Source organism: Pezoporus occidentalis, unplaced genomic scaffold, assembly GCF_034315485.1.
Source record: "Pezoporus occidentalis ecotype Australia unplaced genomic scaffold, CSIRO_AGI_Poc_V1 ctg117, whole genome shotgun sequence".
NCBI lineage: Eukaryota > Metazoa > Chordata > Aves > Psittaciformes > Psittacidae > Pezoporus > Pezoporus occidentalis.
In genome coordinates, this window is record NW_026912961.1 from 2,794,731 (window position 1) to 2,817,700 (window position 22,970).

Here is a 22,970-nt window from a genome sequence, read left to right on the forward strand (position 1 = left end):
TCTCAGCTTTTCCTTCTACTGCTTTGTCCAGGTCTGTTCCCTTGGCAGTTATGTTCTGATGCTTCACAGCTGCTCTGTTGCGTAGAGAGTTGTGAGATGCAGGTGAAGGGCTCTGGTTTTCAAACTACTATCTTCAAATGAAAAAGGAAGACATTATCTAACATTATATTTAGTAGTAGTAGTATTATTAAAAACCTTTTTGTACCTTAAAAATTATAATTATTTTAATATCCTGTGTTAAAGACAACATTTTTCAGAAATGCTTGGTTTTTGGAGGGAAGTCAGCTGAAGTCAGAATGAAGTCAGTCAGTTCACAATATTTTCCAGAGGTTGTATCACTTTTTTTTTTTTTCCTTCAGGGCAGAGACGTTTCAGTCACATCAAACTGAAGAGATGGGCCTTATCTTTTTTAAATCTTTTATTTCATGCAACAAAGAGATTTAGGAAGCCTGAATATGGTAGCGAGGTTCTGCTCTGTGAAAAGCACAGGGAGAGAAGCTGCCAGAGAAGTGTCTTCTGTGGCTCCAAGTGCCCAAATGATGTCAGCCAAGTAGCAAAATAGGTATCAAACAAGGGATTTTTAGTAATCCTTTCAGAAGCCCTATTTAGGATGAAATTGCTCAGTAATCAGTCAGTATACTTAGTTTCCTCTTGTGAGGACTGCTTCCTTCCAGCTGCTATTCTCCTGAGCCAAAGGAGCATGGAGAACCTGCAGACTCTGATGACATGGTAGCTTAACTGAGCTGGCTTTTTCAGATTAAAGTAAATGCTGAGAGTACCTCTGGAAGAAAGATAATCACCTGAGAGATGATTTCAGGTTTTCCTGTAGATTGAAGTAGCAAGGCAATTGCAAGGGATAGTTAGAAAGAAGTGACAGATATTAAGACATAAAAAACATTTCTTTATTTCTTCTTCTGAAGATAGAGATGAGCAAGGTTTGTATGGCCTAAATAGGTTATTGGTGTGCTTGTTGTCACTAGCAGTGTGTGGAGAATGTACATAATAAAACCAGTGTAAATTTACTGCATTAGTGTTGGTCTTTCTTGCTTTTACCATGTGTCATTTGTGCTTGCATTAGTTTGTACTTAGATATGCTTAGATGGCAAGCTTTATGCTTGGAAACAGTTTATGATTACATATAGTATAAAATAAAACCAGATTGTTTACAGTATGAACTATGTCTCTAAACCGATGAAGGGATTTCAGCTTTTTTTCTATAGATATAACAAAATGTCTTGTAATTTGAACTTGCTCCTAAAATTTTTCTAGCTTTTTTCCCATAGACTCCTTAGTGACAATTCTGTACCAGCCCGTGACAGGGTTCTGTGCTGTTCTTCCCTTCCCATTGTTTTAGGATCCTTCTTCCCCAAGGGCAAGTCCAACTCATTCACCACGTGAAAACGGTATAGATAAAACTCGCCTGCTGAAGAAAGATGCCTCTAGCAGTCCAGCATCTACAGCCTCTTCAGGAAGTTCCACTTCCCTCAAATCCAAAGAAATGAGCTTGGTGGGTTGCAGTCTGTTGTCCAGATATATGTTGTTCTTTCTTGTGAGGTCTGTGTCTTCATTCTTTTGCAACTATTTGTGGCAGAAAGTACATGGCTTTAAAGCTGAAAATAGACTACTATTTGAAGCTGAAATAGACTACTGCTTAAGCATTGTTTATTCTTTATGAGCAATAGCTTATGGTTTAAAATAGTCTGAATATAGACGCTAAGAAGTCCTACAGGCTTTTGTTAAATTCTTCTAAGTAAGCTGTTACTCTTTGAAAATATTTACTGCAGTATCACTAGTAGCTTGATGAGATTCTCTGTAGCTTTTGTGTCACAATTTTTTGGTACTATCAGCTGTAGAGGTATTTTGGTTTTGTACTTAGATTGGCTGTGTATAGTGTTAATTGAGATTAATGTTTCCAAGCTAAAATAATTTTGTGGTAAAATTTTCTCCTGAAAAAAAAACAGTTCAGGCATTTTTTATTATTTTTTTTAATGCCAGTGGAAGAAGGCAAAATAACATTGGGTTGTTTTTTTTTTCTTAATTTTGGCAGCAGTCAAAAAGGTCAGCATTTCTCTCTCACAAGTTAATGTTGTCAGCGTTGCCTGGGTTTATAAAAATTGGCTGAGGGACTAGGTAGTAGGCGCCCAGCATCCCAGCTGCTGTTGTGATAAATTGTATAATATGGCCTGGATTAAAAATAATACTCATTTAATTTGTTTAATGATACCAGCATGAAAAAGCCAGCACGCCTGTTCTGAAATCCAGCACACCGACTCCTCGAAGTGATGTGCCAACCCCAGGCACTAGTGCAACTCCAGGACTTCGTCCAGGCCTTGGCAAACCTCCAGCAATGGACCCTCTGGTTAACCAAGCTGGTAATGCATTACCTCACGTGTTTCTGTGGTTCCAAAATTAATCTTTTTTATGTATGTAGTTCTGTGCAAATGTTAACTAAATATATTGCTTTGTTCTTGATATCAAGAGAGGGCTTGATGAGAAGCAGATGTTTGGATTATCAAGAGTTTGAATGTCTTTGTGTCTTATCCTTCTTTGTTTACTTTTGTCTTTATCTTTTTTGCAAATAATCCAGATACTGAATGCAATATAAAAAGACTTTTCAGAAGTTTCTGGTGCTCATTCTGAATGCAATCTCTTCTCCAGCTTTTTGCAGTGAATATTAGTAGACTCAGGCGATGTAAATCTTGACAAATACAGGGGGGGGAAGTTTACTTTCGCTATTCAGGCTGGTACAGCACAGTTGCTTCAGACATGAGCTGTGTAAACCATGTCTGTCAGTTTTACTGCTTAATTTGGCTAAGGAGAGACTAACGTAAACAGGGAAATATGACAGCAATGGAAATAGGTAATGCTAGAAGAGATTGTTAGAAGTAATCGGCAAGTTCAGACTTCAGTAGATCTTATTTACACTGAGTGAAAAGAGGTGGCAGTACTGATAAATTAGGGCATTTGACAGTGTGCATATGTGAGAGGGGAAGGCTAGGTATTATGGGGAAAAAATGGACTGGTTTCTTCCACGTGTGTGAGAATATATAAATAAAACTGTTTCATTATTCCATAGCTGCAGGTTTGCGGACACCATTGGCAGTACCAGGACCGTACCCTGCTCCATTTGGAATGGTACCTCATGCTGGCATAAATGGGGAGTTAACCAGTCCAGGGGCAGCCTATGCCAGTTTGCACAATATGTCACCCCAGATGAGTGCTGCGGCTGCTGCAGCTGCTGTGGTTGCCTATGGAAGATCTCCTATGGTAGGCCATATATTGCATGCAATCTCAGTTCTGTGTGCTGTGGTTGACTGGGAAGAGCTGCATGCTTCATTTAGCACTGTCGAATTCCCAAGTTATAACAGTGCCAGAGGCTTGACAGCTTCACTGTGTTTCATTTGCTTGTGTAGCTAGAGAAACAAATTTGTACCTTGAAAACAGAGAATCTTGGTGTATTTATTTCCCTTTTTTCTTTCACCTTCATCAGTACTTTGACTAATGTATAAATGGCAAAAAAAGGTATTTTGTGCTTTGAGAAGGTTGTTTGGGTAGCTATGAAGTATTTCATTGCTGCTGTGGACATCATCTTTTCTCTTGCTGAACCAGATTTATGTTCCACGCAGACATAGCAAATTAACCTTGAAGCATGTAGAAGAATCTTAACTTTGTTTCTTTCCTTGTATTTTGTTGTTTTTTTTTTTTGTGGAAGTTGTTTGTTACATGTCTTGGAGCTCTGTGATAAGGTGTGTTAAGAATAATTGTGGCTGTAGCAAGTAAGTGCAGCATAGCAGTTAGAGATGTTGTCAACCAGAATAACCTAGGGGCCTGATTCTGCAAACATGAGCATGGTGGCAGTTTTCTGCATAGACAATCTTACCTACTTGTAAATTTGCAAGATTGGATTTAAGCTTGTATTAGTCTCATTAGGGCAGAAAATGTGGAAATTCTAAATAGCAGATGTGCTCCTTAAAGCAAGAAGAATTTTAACTTGGGTGAAAAATAAAACTAGGTCTGTTTAGTCCAGGATTTCTGTTTGTATTATTTGATGTATATACTCATCCAAGATATGAAAGTTTAGTGGCATTGCAGTATGTAAAGGGAGCATAGTATATTTAAGATCTGCGAGAGATCTCCTAGCTGATGTGGCTACTCAGTGCGATGTGGAGCCATGCAGGTACTAGCAGGGGTCTGATGCTGTTTTCCAGCACCACACTGTGCCTGCATGGGCGCACACTGCTGTCATAGAGTTTAAGAGCACTGGCGTGGCTACACACAGGGGTATTTGTGTTCAGTGGTATGAATGCATGATACACATTACTGGTTTTCTGTTCTCCTATAAATGCAGAAGCATTCCTAGGGAAAATGTCTTGTTCCACCCCCCACGAAGGGCCGTGCACTTATCTAATACTGTGTATAAAAGACACATTTGGTTAAATGCAAGTATCTTGGGAGTGAAGAGAAGGGGTTTGTTGAATTAGAAATTACAAGTGGGAGATTAATTCATTTTTCATTGTCAGGTTGGGTTTGATCCTCCTCCTCACATGAGAGTACCTGGCATTCCTCCAAATCTGGCAGGGATTCCTGGGGGAAAACCGTAAGTAACTTTTAACATTTTGGTAACATCTGCAATAGCTAGGGAGAATAAAGTTATCTTGTGTCAGTGAATTAAGAATTCTAAAGTAGGCAGTGTCTGGTTGTTCCCAGGAGATTTAGATTTCTCCTGGCAAGAGGTACAGCATATAAATTCTCAAATGCTAGTTGTCATATCCTGAAACAGGGGTGCATATAGTTATTTTGAAGGAAAAGCTGTTGAAGGTATACTTTTAAGGCTTTTTTTATTTCCTTCTTTCTGGGAGAAGTTAAGAGGACTGCAAATTGGTAGTGGTAAAATATGTAAGATAAAACTTACTGAAACTAAACTTTTTACTGTGTTGAGCATGAATATGTAGTGCAAACTCACAGACTCCATGCCTGGCACAGGCATGAGAGTCTGCAACTGTTGGTCACAGTGGGTGTCTGAAGCAGCTACTTTAGCAGCTGATCCACACCTTGCATAATAGAGAAAGCTCTTTTAAATGTTTATGTGAGTGTGCAGCTGGAGAGCAAAAGGAATGATGAAGCAATTGTGTAGCAGGTGATGCATAGATGTAAGGTAGCTTTTGCAATAGGTTCTTTTATTGAAAAGTTTCAATTACTGAAGAAGAGGTGGTTAAATAAAATACTTGTGTGATGCTGTGGCTCATTGATGTTACAATAAAACGAATTCATCAAAAAACATACATCAATTTTTTCAGTAATTTGGCTTTGGCAGACTGAGATTTAGCTTACACATGCATGGTAGGCTCATGAGTATGTCACGATAAAGTGATTATTTTTTAAGTATTTCTGGACAACTAGTCTATACAGGTACAAACAGAGAATAGACTGCAAATTTTAACTTGTTTTCTTGGAAAGAGTGGGGCAGAGAAAATTATAAGAGGTTTTTCAGCATTCTGTACGGCCTGTTCTTAGAATCATAGAATAGTTAGGGTTGGAAAGGACCTTAAGATCGTCAAGTTCCAACCCCCCTGCCATGGGCAGGGACACCTCACACTGAACCATCTCACCCAGGGCTTTGTCCAACCTGGTCTTGAGGACTGCCAGGGATGGGGCATTCACAGCTTCCCCGGGCAACCTATTCCAGTGCCTCACCACCCTTACAGTAAAGAACTTCTTCCTTATATCCAATCTAAGCTTCCCCTGTTTAAGTTTTAACCCGTTACCCCTTGTCTTATCAGTACAGTCCCTAATGAAGAGTCCCTCCCCAGCATCCCTATTGGCCCCCTTCAGATACTGGAAGGCTGCTATGAGGTCTCCACGCAGCCTTCTCTTCTCCAGGCTGAACAGACCCAACTTCCTCAGCCTGTCTTCATACGGGAGGTGCTCCAGTCCCCTGATCATCCTGGTGGCCCTTCTCTGGACTTGTTCCAACAGTTCCATGTCCTTTTTATGTTGAGGACACCAGAACTGCACACAGTACTGCAAGTGAGGTCTCACAAGACCAGGGGCAGGATCACCTCCTTTGACCTGCTGGTCATGCTCCTTTTGATGCTGCCCAGGATTCTTCATCCCTTCATGCTTGGCATTAAGTCCTGTCTTCTCTTTCAACTGGAAGTTGCAGTTAGTTTCTGTCTAGGTATACAATTTTGAAATTCACTTAACACTTTGCAGTTTCTATGCTGTGTGTTCCTGTTACAGGCTATCTTCCTTACCAGTCTATCATGGTTTAATTTTTCCTTTTGCAGCTTCAGGAAAAATTCAGAAACTTACTGTTAGAATACTAAGCTGTAAGACATGCTGTAGTGAAAGTTATACACTCTTTGCCTTCATTTTGAACTTCTGTTAATGGTTAGTGATACATTGTAATGACAGTCATGCAGACGTCCTAAAAAGTACACCAGATTACAGGCAAAAGTGTGTTTTTTCTTCTACTCTTTTTCCATAGCAGTAGGAAAAGAGCAGACTTAAATTAGGAAAGCCATTCATCGTTGTTACCCACTGTGCTTCTAGAACAGACTTAGCTCTCTGTTGGCAGCATGAAAAACCTGTTAAATCTTTTTTAAGGATTTACTTAAAGAAAAGTTGGTGGTATGTTAACAAGATTCCTGAAGTGAGGGCTCAGTGAGTTGGTGTAGTGTGTCGAATGGTGGTATATTTCAATTTAGTGCAGTAAGGAACAGGCTTTGTTCTCAAAACGTTCTTTTATTGAGGGTCAGGGTCGCTCTTGCTGACTTCAGTAGAATTTGGCATACTTACAGAAAGTATTTTTTGAGATTGCATAGTCCAGTGGCTGTAAGTTTTTACCTTTAAACACGTATATTCATCAGCTTTCAATGACTTATTCCATTAGTAATGCTTGTCAATATTTTATATTACAAGCTACGAAACCCTATTTTTGTTCAGTCAGAAATTTCCAATTGCTGAGTTCTAGTTGTTGCACTACTCAAGGCACAAAAGCAGTGCGTGTGTGCTGCTATACTTTGTATCCTGTGATTTCATAGCTAAGTTATGGGGGGGGGGGGGGTGGGGGGGGGGGTTGTTTTTTTTGTTGTTGTTGTTTTTCGTTCGTTTGGTGGTTGGTTGTTTTTTTTTTAATCTTTAGTATTTTCAGCACTTTATTTACACTGCTTTGTAGGTCGCCTACAGTGTTGCTACATACTCTCTACTTTCCACTTGATTTGCTGGTGTGCTCTGTAATATTTTTTTGTGGTTGTGTTACTTTGACTGAGTCAGTCATTTTGTCTTAAAGAGACTTCTTTTCTTATCTTTATTGTGAGGCAAGCCTAACGTTCCATAAATTGATCTGTTATCTTTCCACTGACAGCTTTAGAACAATCTTGTTTTACTGTTGATTGCTGTCGCTAGCTAGATGCTGTTACCTGCAGCATCTTTGAGTATCTCTTACTTATGCTAGGCAAATCTACTGTGTTTTCTATACCAAGTACATGGTTATATAATTATGAAAACTAGTGGAGTATTCCTGGTGCATTTACATCATTTGCCTTTTCCTAGAGCGTAGTTAAGATGCCACACTGGTGTGATGAGATGTGGAGATTTAGTCTCGTTTTGCAAGTGGTACAGTTAATTTTCAAATTGAACCATTGGATCCCAAGCTATATGTGTACGCTCATGGCTGCACCATTTTTATCAGTGGTTATTTTAGGGCTTTTCTTTGTCTTTTTTTTGCTTTGGTTTGTTTTTTGGTTTGTTTTTTTTTCCACCCGACTCTTCTTCCAAGAGAAAATTAAACTATTCCCAAGGGGGGTGACATTTGTTACCACTCACCTTTTTTTTTAACCCCTGTGTGTTCTGAGATCTGTCAATGAGTAGCTTGTTAGAAAAACTGGTAACTGCTGAAGTACCCACTCCTACATGTCTGTCTGCCTTTTATCAGTGGACTGTTATCTGGAAAGCTTGCCTTTTTCTTGCCTTCTTCTGTAACTTCATTAAATGCAAGTCTTCTTTGTCATCTATGTAAGTTCCTGAATGTTAATATTTCAGTTTTGCTCTTTGCAGAGTCTAATTTGTTAGAAGTGGTATAAATGTACTTGGGAGATTGGATAGCAATCTAGAAAGTCAAAGTGTATTCAGCAATTTCTTAATTATACAAATGAGCTAGTCTTTGCATGTGGTAGCAGGTTGTGGGTTGGGTTTTGGTTTTGTGTGTATGGAGTTGTTTTGTTTGTCTTTTTTTGTTTTGCGTGGATTTTTTTTTTTTTGTTTTCTTTTTACTTATTTCCTATAAGGCTTTTCAGGTTTTACATTTTGCGTGGATTTTTTGGTGTACGCAGATATGATCTCATGTTAGTTGTTTTCTCTTCAGTTGTTTGTAGTTCAGTAATTAATTTTGCAGACAAGGACTTGTCTGTATGAATGTGCATCAAGTAAATTTCCATATTCTTGGTTTCAAGGTTGATTCCGATCAGTAGTAGATTATTGTCGTTTTAGGAGCTCTTCTGTTTGGTTTTTTGTTGGTGGTGGGGTTTTTCTGGGGATTTCCTTCCAGATTGTTTTGAGATATCACCTAATCAATAATTATCTTTGTCTTAGGTTGTGGGCGGGAAATCAGGTCTAGTTTTGGACATGCACATGTGGTGTCAGAGTTTTGCCCTCTGTCATTCTGATACATTTAACTGTGCCCTGGATTGCAAGTTCTTGGTGTGTTTTTGTAATCATGTTTTTTGCTTTGCATAGCAAGGTACTTATTACCTTTTAGTCTTCTATAGCTGGTAAATTAATGTTCTTGTGGATTTCTCCTTGATGTGAACCACACCTTCTCATAGCTGAACTGTGCACTAACCACAGATTTTCAGGCTTACTGGGAAGATTTATATCCATGTTATTGCTTCCCTGCAGTTTAAAATTGTGAATTAATGGTAGGATTGAGAACAAACGTATTTCCCCGTATTTTTTTTTAAATGTGGTTTTAATTGAAGCATGAGGCGTTACAGACGCAGAGCTGAAAATACACATTTCTCATTTTAGTGGGAAAAGGAAATTCCACGTGAAAACTCTTTCAACTTCTAGTTAGAAGCTGACTTTTATATGTGTTTTTGGAAAGAAATAGCATGCTGTTAGTGAATTGCTCAAAGCAAAAATAAAAAATATTTCAGTTCTTCTGACCTTCACATTTGTTCAGTGAATGCACAATGAGGAATACTTTAATGGAAGGCTGTTTCCAGTACTTTGGTCTGGAGTCAGAAGCTTTCCTTGTCCAGGGAGTGTCAGTCTGGTAAATGATGAAAGATTTTTTCAAAGTGAAAGGTATGTGTAATGCAAAGTTATACCATAATAGCTAGTAGATACAGGTTACTAGTGCACAGAAGTATGCTGACCGTGGTGATGTTAGCATGACATGACTCAAATCTTCATGCAAATAGGGACATTTACTGTTCTGTGTGCTTCTCTTGGGAGGGACAGAAGGATTTGGCAATGTGTAGCCATTTCTTTATACAGTGGATTGCCGATAACTTGCACTGCAGAAAAAGCTGTCTTGGCTTGTAAAAAATTATAGATGGTTTGTTAAGCCCTAAAACTCCGTCATCTTGAGTCCTGACCAGCTGGTCTTGGAAGCAAATGCCTACTCAGGATGATAAAAAAGAGAGACTACTTTGAAGATATATATATATAACTTCACTTTAAATACGGGCATACTGTGGAAATTCTGTGTGATTAGATTAAAAGTACACTGCATAAGTCTCTGGTGTTTCAGAGCAGAAGAGTCATCATAATTCTACAGTATGCGTGAAGTACTTGAAAAATGTTGCTATTGTCTTCCTCCCACCCCATCTCAGCCAGAATTGAGAAGCCTTGTGTATGCACAGAAGCATTTCAAGATACCAATTATTTAGGTGTTTTGACTTGAACAGAACATTTATGTTGCAATCTTCCGTTAAAAGAAAAAAGTCATGTAAAGTGGATTATTAATTTTATTTATGCTGGAAAAAATGTTTTAATGCTTGCTTGATTATTTTTTACAGTCCATGATAAAAGCAGGGACAGGCTGAGACTTCAGAGTTGTGTGCAGATCTGTGTACTCTTACTGCTAACAAATACTCTGGAACTGACTTTGATCTGGAGCCCAGGATCGGGCCCATCTTTTCAACATCTTAAGTGCTATGACTTTAGCTGGATTCTGTACCTGAACCAGAGCATTTTTTGAGCCTTGACTAGTCTTGTTGCCACTCCTTTTCTGCTTTCTCTCTCATCATCTGTTTAGTGAGTAACTACTTTGGGACAGTTCTGTCTCTACTCCTTTTCATGGAAATCAAACAAATTTCTAGTTAAGCCCTTATCATTACTGTAATTCTTCATACAAATAAAGATAAAGGGTCCTGTGGGAAGAAATACATTTGATAGGCTGTGAATCTTGTATACATGTAATGGAGTGAACCTCATGTTTCCTTTCTTATCTTGCATTTCCCATTCCTGACATTTACGTGACCAAAATGATTTGTCATCTTTTGCACTCTTTCATCCTCCATTTCTGTGTATTCTTTGAGCAGGCGTATTAACTTCTTTTGTTTAGTAGCATTATTGTTAACCAGTTTTTACCCTTTTGAGAAAACTGTGGTGTTGCGTAGGGCTGTTTCCACTGTTACCATCTGTTTGAAAGAACTGTAGAGTTCTTTTGGTTCTCCACTTCTCACTGTTTTTCAAAGGAATTATCTTCTGCTCTGTTCCTGGGCATGTTCAGTTGCATTGTGATGTCTGTCACAGATCCAGTCATCTTGCTTGTTCTTCCTTTCAAACTGTGCAGTACTTGGTAACGTGCAATAAAATGCTTTGAAAATAGTAGCTCAGAACAGAAGATTAAATTGAATTATCTGTTGTTTGGTCCTTGCTAGAGTGATGCAATACTAATATTGAGCTACAGTGACTGAAGATTTCTGAGGAAGAAGGTACATTTGGAAAAGAAAGGGCAATTTTGAACACAAGAATGTATTAGAAAAATGAAGTTATCACTACAAAGACCACAGCTTATTAATGGGGAGATAAGGGGAAAAGATCTCAACGTTTTTTTATCCACTTTGGCCTCTTGAATAATGATGTTAATGTTATGACAGCATTGAAAATATGTGCTATGGATGGGTTTAAAACAAAAGAATTGAAAAGAGATCACCAGTGTAACAAAAAGCAGCCTTTTGCAGTAGCATTTTCATTATTATTTAAAGGAAACGAAGAATATCCCCCTCTGCACTTGAAACCTTTATTACCCACTGTTTGTGCTCTGGTCTGTAAGTACAGCTGACTTTCAGCATTGCCATGAACATGAAGAAATAATTTTGTCTACTTTCCCTAAAGAAGAGTTTTTCTTCAGTGCTGGGATTCACTTTAGGTGTTACAGAAGTGCCAAAACTACCTGGGAAACCAAGCGTTTCAGCTTTTCTGAAAAACTCAAGAAAATATAATTATGGGAAGATGGTATCGGGTTCATTATGAAAGGTGTGCACAACCGCTCTGCAAATTTCTATTTTCTGTTTAAAGCACTAGTTACCAGCTGGAAAGAGAGGTATCTGAGCACAGCTAGTGCTGATGTTAAAGATGAGGTGCAGAAATGGAGCAAAAATTGCGCTTTGGCTAGTGGTTCTGCAAGGCAACAGGTGCAGGTCTCATGGAAGAACACTGGAAGAGTAGTAGTGCCTGGTGAGGGATTGTTGCTGCAGGACTTGCAGGCTAAGACTTGGAACTGCTGGCTAGAAACCAGGGCTTGAAAGATCCTTTGATTATCCAGGTGGCTGACAGATACCAGCCATGACCTTAGTGCACAGAGTTAAGAGTAGAATTTAACGTGTTTATCCACTGCACGAATGCATCAGGTGAGGCAAGCTGAAAATACCTTTTGCGAATCCTTGTCTCCTTCTGAGGTTTCATGTGCATGCATGACTTGGCACTGTAGCTCTGATTGTCATGAAAAAAAGATTGAAAGATCAAATAAAAAATACTTGTTTTCTTGCACTATGCCACTCTAACTGGCTGATGATTATATTTTTGGTTTTGTCTTCTCTCTCTTCCCCAAAAGAGCCTACTCCTTTCATGTTACTGCAGATGGTCAGATGCAGCCAGTTCCTTTCCCTCCTGATGCCCTCATTGGTCCAGGAATCCCTCGCCATGCCCGTCAGATCAACACTCTGAACCACGGGGAAGTTGTGTGTGCAGTTACCATCAGCAACCCCACGAGACACGTATATACAGGTGGGAAAGGGTGCGTCAAAGTCTGGGACATCAGCCAGCCTGGCAACAAGAGCCCTGTCTCCCAGCTGGACTGCCTGGTAGGTCAACAGGAACTTGTGCATAAGGGTACCTTCTGCTTGGAGACTCAATAAGGAAATAGCTGGCCTTGTCTGGATTCTCTTCATATTACATGGAAATAGCAGGCAGTTCTGTTTCTTGATTTATGTATTTAGCTGTCTTTTTTTAACACGTAACAGGTGGAGTTGTGGAGAAGAGTTCTGGTTTGTTTAGGGATAAATACCATCACTAGGGGTCAAGTAACAGATAAGAATTCTGAGTAGAGAATGTAGCTGATGTTTTTAATTTTTTCCCCTTCTAGTCATGCTGATGATTTTTGTGCATGAGTTTAAAAGGAATGTAGCCAGGCTTATGCAGGGCTGCACAGAACTTTCCTAGGTGTTTCACTCACACCAGTAGTGACAACCCGATTTTTGTGTAAGAGGACAGCAACCACATAATGAAATAATGTGACAAAGTGTGAAGGTCAGTTTAAGTCTCTGTGCTTTTGTTGGTGATCCACGAGTTACACATTTTGGTTGGTTGTTCCCACATCTGCAGGATCTGAAAGGGACTGAGTGCATCAGTATAGGTAGCAGAAAAGCTAATAAAAAAAAGGGATGGCTCAATTAAACATGCTTCTCATGTTAGAAGCAGCATAAACATTTATGAAATGTTAAGAAGACTTGCTGTCACAAAGCACACTAATATATATTCTGAATGAAAATAATTCTAGATTCAGTGTTGATCCAATTAAATGTAATGTGGTTTTTGTTTTAGTTTAGTTTGGGTTTAGCCTTTACGCTTTATTTACTGCTACTCTTATGTTAGTTGTCTAGTAGTAAAAGTATGGTTGAGTATGTATTCTGTTCTGTGGCAGGTATCAATCTGAATGCAAAGTCCTACCTGCCTTGATTTTAGCTATGGAGCAGTAATGACTGACAAGACTAAGCCCACTGCACAAATTACTGTTCCCTGTTCTTATGAATAAGAGAATAGTAGTAGGAATGCTCTTGACTACTTCTTGCAGTGGTTTTTTGTATGTTTTGAGTTACAGATCTTAACCCTCCATTTCCTAAAGAAGTGTTGGTTAATTCAGCAGCTGTTATGGAGAAGTGGGTATCCAATATACTTAAGAAGTCAAGCTTGTAATAAGTGAAGGTTGAAATGTTTTCCAGTTCTAAATCCCCTGTAGTACCTCTCAGTCAGCAATAGTATCATTAATGTGAAACTAATGATATAAGTATGATAAGAGTCATGCTGAACAAGGACCAACATAAATTCAGGAGCACTATGGGATTACTTCATATTTTAACTTTACAGTGGTGAATGCAAAATAGTATTTGAAAGGAACTCCAAAACCTGAAGGGCATGAGACTTGAAACACACTTTTGCGTAGGTTTACCTAAATGCCAAATGAAAGGTCGTTTGATTTAATATTTCTGTTGTTGGTGACCTTCACTGGTGGAGTGCACTTGCAGAAACGCAAGCTTACTTTGGCTCTGTTTTTGTGTAATGAGCTGGCAGACTCGTCATTCATCAGGTTTAAAACAGAGTAGACTGTGACAGCAGAAGTCTGCAGTTTGGTTTCTGCAGCTGCAGTCTCTGGTTAGTGATGAGAAATAGGTGTCTGAAGCCTTTTAGAATTTCCTGGTTCCTCTTCAGTACTCTGATAATGGAAAAAATTGCATACTGTTTAAAACTTGGATGCAGTCGGAATTGTATTAGTGGTCATTATTGGCAGGGCATGTATTAACATAACTGAGGTGATTTGTGTTGTACAGAACAGAGATAACTACATCCGCTCTTGTAAATTGCTGCCTGATGGATGCACCCTAATAGTTGGAGGAGAAGCCAGCACATTGTCCATATGGGACCTGGCAGCACCAACTCCTCGTATAAAAGCAGAGCTGACATCCTCAGCCCCTGCCTGCTATGCTCTGGCTATCAGCCCTGATTCCAAGGTGTGCTTTTCGTGCTGCAGTGATGGGAACATTGCAGTGTGGGATCTGCACAATCAGACATTGGTCAGGTGAGTCATTACTTATTTGCAGAAAACTTTGATAGAAGTTACTCTTTGGACAGCTGCATAAATATTTATCTTCCTGAATAATGGTTCCTGACAGCAAAGTAAATAGTATTTCTTATACAAAGAATGTGGTTTGCCACCTGAGTTGAGCAGAAACTAGTTTTGGTAGCGTCAGCCTAGTCTTGGAAGATGCGCTTCAGGGCCTACCTAAAGGGTTGGACCATAACATGCTGAAAGTTTCTGTTGGTTTTGGTTAGTTGGGATTTGTCTGCAGGTTTCTACAGTTAGCAGTTTTGCTGGTTTGTGGTTGGTGTAGACTGAACATAACTTAGGGAACTCTTTGAGGTGTGTTCCTTTGTCCTAAGCTTTGTTAAGTAATAAAGAGAATTTTCAGTTCATATTTAGTGATGGTAAGTATTAAAATTAAACTTACAAAAGCAGTTGAAAGTGTCAATTCCTCAGGAAATCATAAAGAACTGATATTAGGTCACTCATGAAAAAAGCTATATGAGTTTTTTTGGGGAATTTGATCTCTAAAAGTTTTAGAGTGGGTCGCACAGAGAATAAATGGATTGCAATGTAAGTTACTTTTTAAATCTTTTGTTAGACCTTTGGTTAATAAATATATTAGAGGAAGATTAACATTTCTGACAGGTCACTATCCAGTATTAGTGCTCTGACGCTCTGTGTGTGAAATGGCTTCAAGCAACTAGCTGTGTAGTTCATGACAAGAAAAATTTTGGTTTATGCTTACCAAAATAGTAGTGTTATACACTATTATGATGTCCTGGGTTCAGCAGTAGCAGTCATTTTTCTCCTTAGTAGCTGGTGCAGTGCTGTGTGTTTGACTTTCAGCCTGGGAACAGCGCTGATAACACTGTTTTTAGCTGCTGCTCATTAATGTTTACTCTGACCGAAGACTTTCTGAGTCTCATGCTCTGCCAGGGAGGAGGGGAAGCCAGGAGCGAGCAGAGACAGGACACCTGACCCAAACTAGCCAAAGGGCTATTCCATGCCACAGCACATCACGCCCGGTATATAAACTGGGGGCAGTTACCCAGAAGGGCTAGATCACTGCTCGGGTCGGGCTGGGTATTGGTCAGCAAGTGGTGAGCGGTTGTATTCCCTTCCCTTGTTATTTCCCTTATCATTATTATTATTATCGGTGATTTGTGTTATACCTTAGTTACTGGACTGTTCTTATCTCAACCTGTGGGAGTTACATTCTTTCGATTCTCCTTTGCTTAGCAATTATACATCTTTTTCCCCCTCCTCGTGTGGTCAGCCCGTGAAGGAGACATTCCCTTACACTCCCAGCCCCCCAACAGACTGTTTACAGCATCATTTGAGAGTTCTGAAGGTTTTCAATGGCCTTTGGGTATCCTTGAGACCTGCCTGCTGATTGTGATGGGGATCACCATGGTGGCATGCATACAGAGCATGTTTTACCCACAACCATTTCATCTGATCTCAAGAGTTAAGCAGAGTCGGGTTTGGGTCTTGTCTAGGGTTAGACAGCGATATAGGAGGACCAAGAGATTTTCCCCAAGGCTGGACAGTCATGAGTGACAGGGTGTGTGGGATAGTATGGGAAGTTTCTAGGCCAGTGGGCCCATCCAGGGCTCTGAAAGTTCACAAGTGAACAAGCTCAAAATCCAGAAAAATTAGTAAACCACTTAGATGAGGTGTGTTGTCATTCTGGTCATACCAGAGATGGACAAATCATGGCAATGTGCTGGGGCTTGCCCTGTGCTTACAGGGCCCTGTTCAACACTATCCAGCACCTTCAAAGGGAAAAAAAATGTCCTTGGATTGAGGGCAGAGCAAGAGACAATGCAGCTACTCCAGCTCCAAGCACAGCAGCTACACCAGCCCCAGCAACAAGTACAGCAGCTACTCAAACTTCAACCACAACAGATAATGCAGCTACCCCAGCTCCAAACACAGCAGCTACGCCAACCCCATCAACAAGTACAGCAGCTACCCAAACCCCGACAGCTGATACTGCAGCTACTCCAACTGCAGTGATAATCACTGCAGCTGCTCCAACTGCAGTGATAATCACTGCAGCTGCTCCAACTGCAGTGATAATCACTGCAGCTGCTCCAACTGCAGTGATAATCACTGCAGCTAAACCAGAGGATCAATTCGTACTGATATCGGTTGCCCCTGTAAACAAGGGGAAAAGCAAAAAAAAAAAAGGTGAAGGAACAAGATGAAGAAGCAATGGCTATGCACTTACTACCCTGGACAGCATCTGGTCAGAAGTCATCATCACATGAATCAGAAGAAGGAGGTGACTTCTCGACCTCGGACCTCAACCAAACTGTGTAATGTGTGAAAAGAATTTACCCATCAACCAAGGGAGCACATCATCGCCTGGTTGCACCGATGCTGGGGCAATGGGGCCGACGGTCACGAACTTCCAGTTCATGAAGGTAGGGAAGCCAAGCAGCTGGGATCACTTGCTAGGGAAGGGGGAATTCACGAAGCAATTGCAGGAGAGAAACAGACCCTCAGCCTTTGGAGGCAGCTCTTGGCAGCTGCAAAAGAAAGGTTTCCATACAAGGACAATGTTATGAGTCGTTCAGCCAAGTGGACTACTCTAGAGAAAGGCATCCAGTCTCTGAGGGAATCAGTCATTGTAGAGATCATCTATCACATCAAGATGAATGCTGCGGATGCATACATAGATCCAGATGCAGTTGAATGTACACGACCCATGTGGCGGAAATTTACACGGAATGCACCGTCATCATATGCCCATTCATTGGCAACAGTAACCTGGAATGACATAGTACCACTAACAGTGGATGAAATGGTTCATAAACCCCGAGAGTTCGAAGACAATCTCACCCCTTCCATCATTTCAGCTGTGGAAAAACTGTCCCAGGACCTCAAACAATTGAGAGATGATCTATCTGATCTATCCATCTCCCCACATGTACCAACACACGTCTCAGCTATTAACAAAAGGCATCCTACTGCTCGAGAGAGAAGATATAGAAGGTGCATGCCACGGGCCTCCCTGTGGTTTTACCTGCAGGATCACGGAGTAGACATGAAGAAGTGGGACGGAAAACCTACCTCAGATTTGGAGGAACGGGTGTGTGAATTGAAGAGGAGAACAAAGGTCAAGGCTGATCATCCCGTGAAAGCTGCTGCTTCAGTCTCTGGTAAACAGGCTCCCAGATGGAGTGGAAGAGCTGATTTTACTCCAGCTCCTGTGATGAAGACTAATCCCTGTCAACATGACGTTAACTGAGTCAATTTGCTGGGGTGAAAGCCATCCAGCTGGCCTTGGACATTGCTGAATGAGAAAAGTGGCCAGTACTTTACCTCTGTACTGATTCATGGATGGTGGCAAATGCCCTGTGGGGGTGATTGCAGCAATGGAAGCAGAGCAACTGGCAAAGCAGGAGTAAACCCATCTGGGCTGCTGCACTGTGGCAAGATATTGCTGCCCAGGTGCAGAACCTGGTGGTGAAGGTACGCCATGTAGATGCCCATGTACCCAAGAGTCGGGCCACTGAGGAACACCAGAACAACCAACAAGTGGATAAAGCAGCTAAGATTGAAGTGGCTCAGATGGACTTAGATTGGCAACATAAAGGTGAATTATTTTTGGCCCGGTGGGCCCATGACACTTCAGGCCATCAGGCCAGAGATGCAACATATAGATGGGCTCGTGATGGAGGGGTGGACTTAACAATGGACACTATTGCCCAAGTTATTCATGAGTGTGAAACATGTGCTGCAAGGGTATATCACATCCCCTACCACGCACCAGCTTCTGGGAAAATCGAACGGTACGATAGGCTGTTAAAAACTACACTGAGAGCAATGGGTGGTGGGACTTTCAAGCATTGGGATACACACTTACCAAAGGCCACCTGGTTGGTCAACACCAGAGGATCACAGTATCACAGTATGCTAGAGATTGGAAGGGACCTCGAAAGATCATCTAGTCCAATCCCCCTGCCGGAGCAGGAACACCTAGATAGCCCGCCTGGACACATTCCTGTGTAACGTTATCTAGGTGTTCCTGCTCTGGCAGGGGGATTGGACTAGATGATCTTTTGAGGTCCCTTCCAATCTCCAGCATACTGTGATACTGTGATACTGTGATAATGTTACACAGGAATGCGTCCAGGCGGGTTTTGAATGTCTCCAGGGAAGGAGACTCCACAACCTCCCTGGGCAGCCTGTTCCAGTGTTCTGTCACTCTCACTGAGAAGAAGTTTCTTCTCAAGTTTAAGTGGAACCTCTTGTGTTCCAGTTTGTACCCATTACCCCTTGTCCTATCATTGTTTGCCACTGAGTAGAGCCTGGCTCCATCCTCGTGACACTCCCCCTTTATATATTTATAGATACTTATAAGGTCACCCCTCAGTCTCCTCTTCTCCAAACTATAGAGACCCAGCTCCCTCAGTCTTTCCTCATAAGGGAGATGCTCCACTCCCTTAATCATCTTGGTTGCCCTGCGCTGGACTCTCTCCAGCAGCTCCCTGTCCTTCTTGAACTGAGGGGCCCAGAACCGGACACAATATTCCAGATGCGGTCTCACCAGGGCAGAGTAGAGGGGAAGGAGGACCTCTCTCGACCTACTAACCACCCCCCTTCTAATACACGCCAGGATGCCATTGGCCTTCTTGGCCACAAGGGCACAGTGTTGGCTCATGGTCATCCTGTCGTCCACTAGGACCCCCAGGTCCCTCTCCCCTACACTGCTCTCTAACAGGTCGTTTCCCAACCTATACTGGAACCTGGGGTTGTTCCTGCCCAGATGCAGGACTCTACACTTTCCCTTGTTATATTTCATCAAGTTACTCCCTGCCCAACTCTCCAGCCTGTCCAGGTCTCGCTGGATGGCAGCACAGCCTTCTGGCGTGTCAGCCACTCCTCCCAGCTTAGTGTCATCAGCAAACTTGCTGATAGTACACTCAATTCCCTCATCTAAATCATTGATGAATATATTAAATAATACCGGTCCCAGTACTGACCCTTGAGGCACTCCACTAGTTATAGGCCTCCAACTAGACTCAGCCCCATAGACTACAACACTCTGGCTTCTCTCCTTCAGCCAGTTCACAGTCCACCTCACTACCTGATCATCCAGACCACACTTCCTCAATTTAGCTGTGAGGATGCTGTGGGAGACTGTGTCAAAAGCTTTGCTGAAGTCAAGGTAGACCACATCCACCGCTCTGCCATCATCCATCCACCGTGTTATTTCCTCATAAAAGGCTAAGAGATTGGTCAAGCATGATTTCCCCTTGGTGAAGCCATGTTGACTGCCCCTCATAACCCTCTTATCCTTGATATGCCTTAAGATGGATCTGCCAACAGGGCTGGCCCAGCCCAGTCAGAACTTTTACATACTGTAGAAGGGGACAAAGTTCCTGTGGTGCACATAAAGAATTTGCTGGGGAAGACAGTCTGGGTTATTCCTGCTTCAGGTAAAGGCAAACCCAGTTATGGGACTGGTTTTGCTCAGGGACCCAAATATACTTGGTGGGTAATGCGGGAAGATGGGGAAGTCCGATGTATACCTCAAGGGGATTTGATTTTAGGGGAAAACAGCCAATGAACTCAATTGTATGCTGTTGCCTGCTATGTAGCAATTTTATAGCCCACCAACTAGATGTCTTTAGGTCACCAATGACTGGTCCTGACTTCCCTCCAACTGTCATCCCAACAAAAACTGAACTTTGATGAAACCAGACGAGTTCTGCGGCATCATCAGCAGGCAACAGTCCAACACTGCACACAGCCTCTCCTGCTCTGAAAGACTGTTACAAGAGATGGAGCCTGACATCATGGACCAGATGGACTCAGCAGCTTTATAGGGATTGGTCCATGCACTAGGGAATAATCTATCTCTTTCTGTGTATGGGTATGCATACGAGATAAGAGTGATGTTATATTGAAAATGTGGGATCTGAGCACGATGTGAATGGTGTGGAATAAGGGGTGGATAATGTCCTGGGTTCAGCAGTAGCAATCATATTTCTCCTTTTTTAGTAGCTGGTGCAGTGCTGTTTTTTTGACTTTCTGCCTGGGAACAGCTCTGATAGCACCAATGTTTTTAGTTGCTGCTCATTAACGTTTACTCTGACCAAGGATTTTCTGTGTCTCATGCTCCGCCAGGGAGGAGGGAAAGCTGGGAGGAAGCAGAAACAGGACACCTGACCCAAACTAGCCAAAGAGGTATTCCATTCCACAGCATGTCATGCCCAGTATATAAACTAGGGGCAGTTACCCAGAAGGGCTAGATCACTGCTCGGGTTGGGCTGGGTATTGGTCAGCAAGTGATGAGCGGTTGTATTCTCTTCCCGTGTTAATTCCCTTATCATTATCATTATTGGTGGTAGCAATAGTGGTTTGTGTTATACCTTAGTCACTGGACTGTTCTTACCTCAACCTGTGGAAGTTACATTCTTTCGATTCTCCTCCCCATCCCTCCGGGAGTGGGGCTGGAGGAAGGGGGGAAAGTGAGTGAGCGGCTACATGGTTCTGAGTTACTGTCTGGGCTTAAACCATGACATACGAGAAGAGAGAGCCTGAATTGGGAAAGGTCATGATAATTTAAAAGTTCCAAATGCAAACAGTGAAGAATTTGCTTCATCTGCTGTGTTTCAGTTTTACTCCGTTTATCAATAATTATCCTAAATTTATATTCAGAGTTGTATTAATGTACATGCAAATTTTACTTTCTGTTGAACAAAGAAGATATTAGCTATATACAGTCTTCAGTTTGCCCTTTGTGTGCTTGGTCTCTGTAAAGGTGCACCCAATCTTGTGACTGTCTTGCCTTTTAGATGCTTGCTGTAGGTGTTCCACCACTTGCTGACTGATCTTGCTAATTGATAACATGTGGTATTTTGAGACCAGAGCTGCAAAACAAAATGTGTGGCATGACCTTTATGTGGTGATTCATATGCTTCATTCCCAAGCTAGTTGTCTTTTTCCCCACGCCCTCCACCTTTCACATTGAGTCACAGGATTTTTCCTAGTGCTAATTGCTGATGAAAAATGCAGGAGGCTCGGAGGGTTAAGGAAGACTTGAGATGACCTTCTGGTTGCTGAAGACAGAGAATCACTGATGAGAAGTTTTTAGAACGAAGTACACCATTTAGATTTTTATGATCGTCTGCCACAGAGTATGCAACTTTGCTGACTCAGCAATGCTTGTGATTAACTGTCTGGATCTCTATCTGAATCCCTTTCTATTAATATGTCTGCTTTTATTTATCATCTTGACTTGCAGCCAAGGAAAAATACAGAAGCTGTGTTCTGAAACTGGAGTTTTGTTCTTTCAGCACTTGTTTTAATCTGAGTTGTCTTAATTGCTTTGAAGTATAGTTACTGTACTTTACTGTTCTCCCAAGTTTTGGGGTTTTTTGTTTTTTTTTGCTTTCAAAACCCGATCGGAAGTACTTGCTTTTGTTCAGCTAACCATCATGTAATTAATTTCTCCTAGCACCTGGAAAATGTTTTTGCAATACTGATGTATTTCATGCGTGGTAAAAATTAAGGAGGGGCTGATTTTTACCCATCAGCAGACACAGAGAGTCCAAAACTAACACCACAACAGTGTTTACCTTGAGCTCTGGCAGGAAATCATTATTCAATCTGGTTTGTTTTATCAGGCAATTCCAGGGCCACACAGATGGAGCCAGCTGTATTGACATTTCTAACGATGGTACCAAGCTCTGGACGGGAGGTTTGGATAACACTGTCAGATCCTGGGACTTGAGAGAAGGAAGACAGCTACAACAGCATGACTTCACATCACAGGTATACGTGGATTTTCTTACAGTGTGGGGAAGGAAGAGGGGAAGGTGGGAGGGAAACATTTAGGATGAAAGCTGAGATTGAGCCCAGTGCAGCTGGCAATTTGTTCCCGCTCTTCCTTTTGGCTGCTTACAACACAATATTTTGGAGCTTTCATATGCTGAGCTTCCAGAACAAAATGATAGCTTGACACTACTCACTTTGCCTATTACTCTAAGTTAAATATGTAAGATCAGAATTATTTATAGTCACTTGAATTTTGAACAGCAGTCTTGCTATTGAACAGTGTGAATTTATTTGGCTCTTTCTCTCCCTCTCCCAGTCAATTTAATCACTGTAGAAAAAAATATTTGTAGGAAAAAAAAAATAAGTGTAAATGTTATTTAATTTTCAGATATTTTCCCTTGGTTATTGTCCTACTGGGGAATGGCTAGCTGTGGGAATGGAGAGCAGCAACGTAGAAGTGCTACATGTAAATAAACCAGACAAATATCAACTGCACCTTCATGAGAGTTGTGTATTGTCACTCAAGTTTGCTTACTGTGGTAAGTTGCACTGAACACAAAACTGGCAGTCAGGGTCTAGTTCATGTTTCACTAATTCGTTAATACATAGTCATAGCTCATTCGATAATCATAGAATCATAGAATAGTTTGGGTTGGAAGGGACCTTCAAAGATATTCTAGTCCACACCCCCGGAATGAGCAGGGACATCTTCAACTAGATCAGATTGCTCAGAACCACATCCAGCCTGGCCTTGAATGTCACCAGGAATGGAGCATCCACCACCTCTCTGGGCAGCCTGTTCCAGTATGCGTACTACAAATTAATTAGCGTCTCCAAAGTAGAAGTGTAAGTGAAACCTTTATGT

At 41.4% G+C, this 22,970-nt stretch overlaps 1 protein-coding gene across 4 annotated transcripts in view; it reads left to right on the forward strand.

Moving 5' to 3' along the window:
• Nucleotides 1-22,970, forward strand: part of TLE1 (TLE family member 1, transcriptional corepressor) — a 75,955-nt gene that overhangs the window by 51,355 nt on the left and 1,630 nt on the right. For all 4 annotated transcript variants that reach the window (XM_062640860.1, XM_062640868.1, XM_062640877.1 and 1 more), the window contains 8 exons: nt 1,355-1,507; nt 2,228-2,372; nt 3,077-3,267; nt 4,521-4,597; nt 12,065-12,314; nt 14,058-14,305; nt 21,955-22,102; nt 22,494-22,644. In XM_062640860.1, the coding sequence (XP_062496844.1) occupies nt 1,355-1,507; nt 2,228-2,372; nt 3,077-3,267; nt 4,521-4,597; nt 12,065-12,314; nt 14,058-14,305; nt 21,955-22,102; nt 22,494-22,644 (1,363 nt within the window). The remainder of the gene's footprint in view (nt 1-1,354; nt 1,508-2,227; nt 2,373-3,076; nt 3,268-4,520; nt 4,598-12,064; nt 12,315-14,057; nt 14,306-21,954; nt 22,103-22,493; nt 22,645-22,970) is intronic.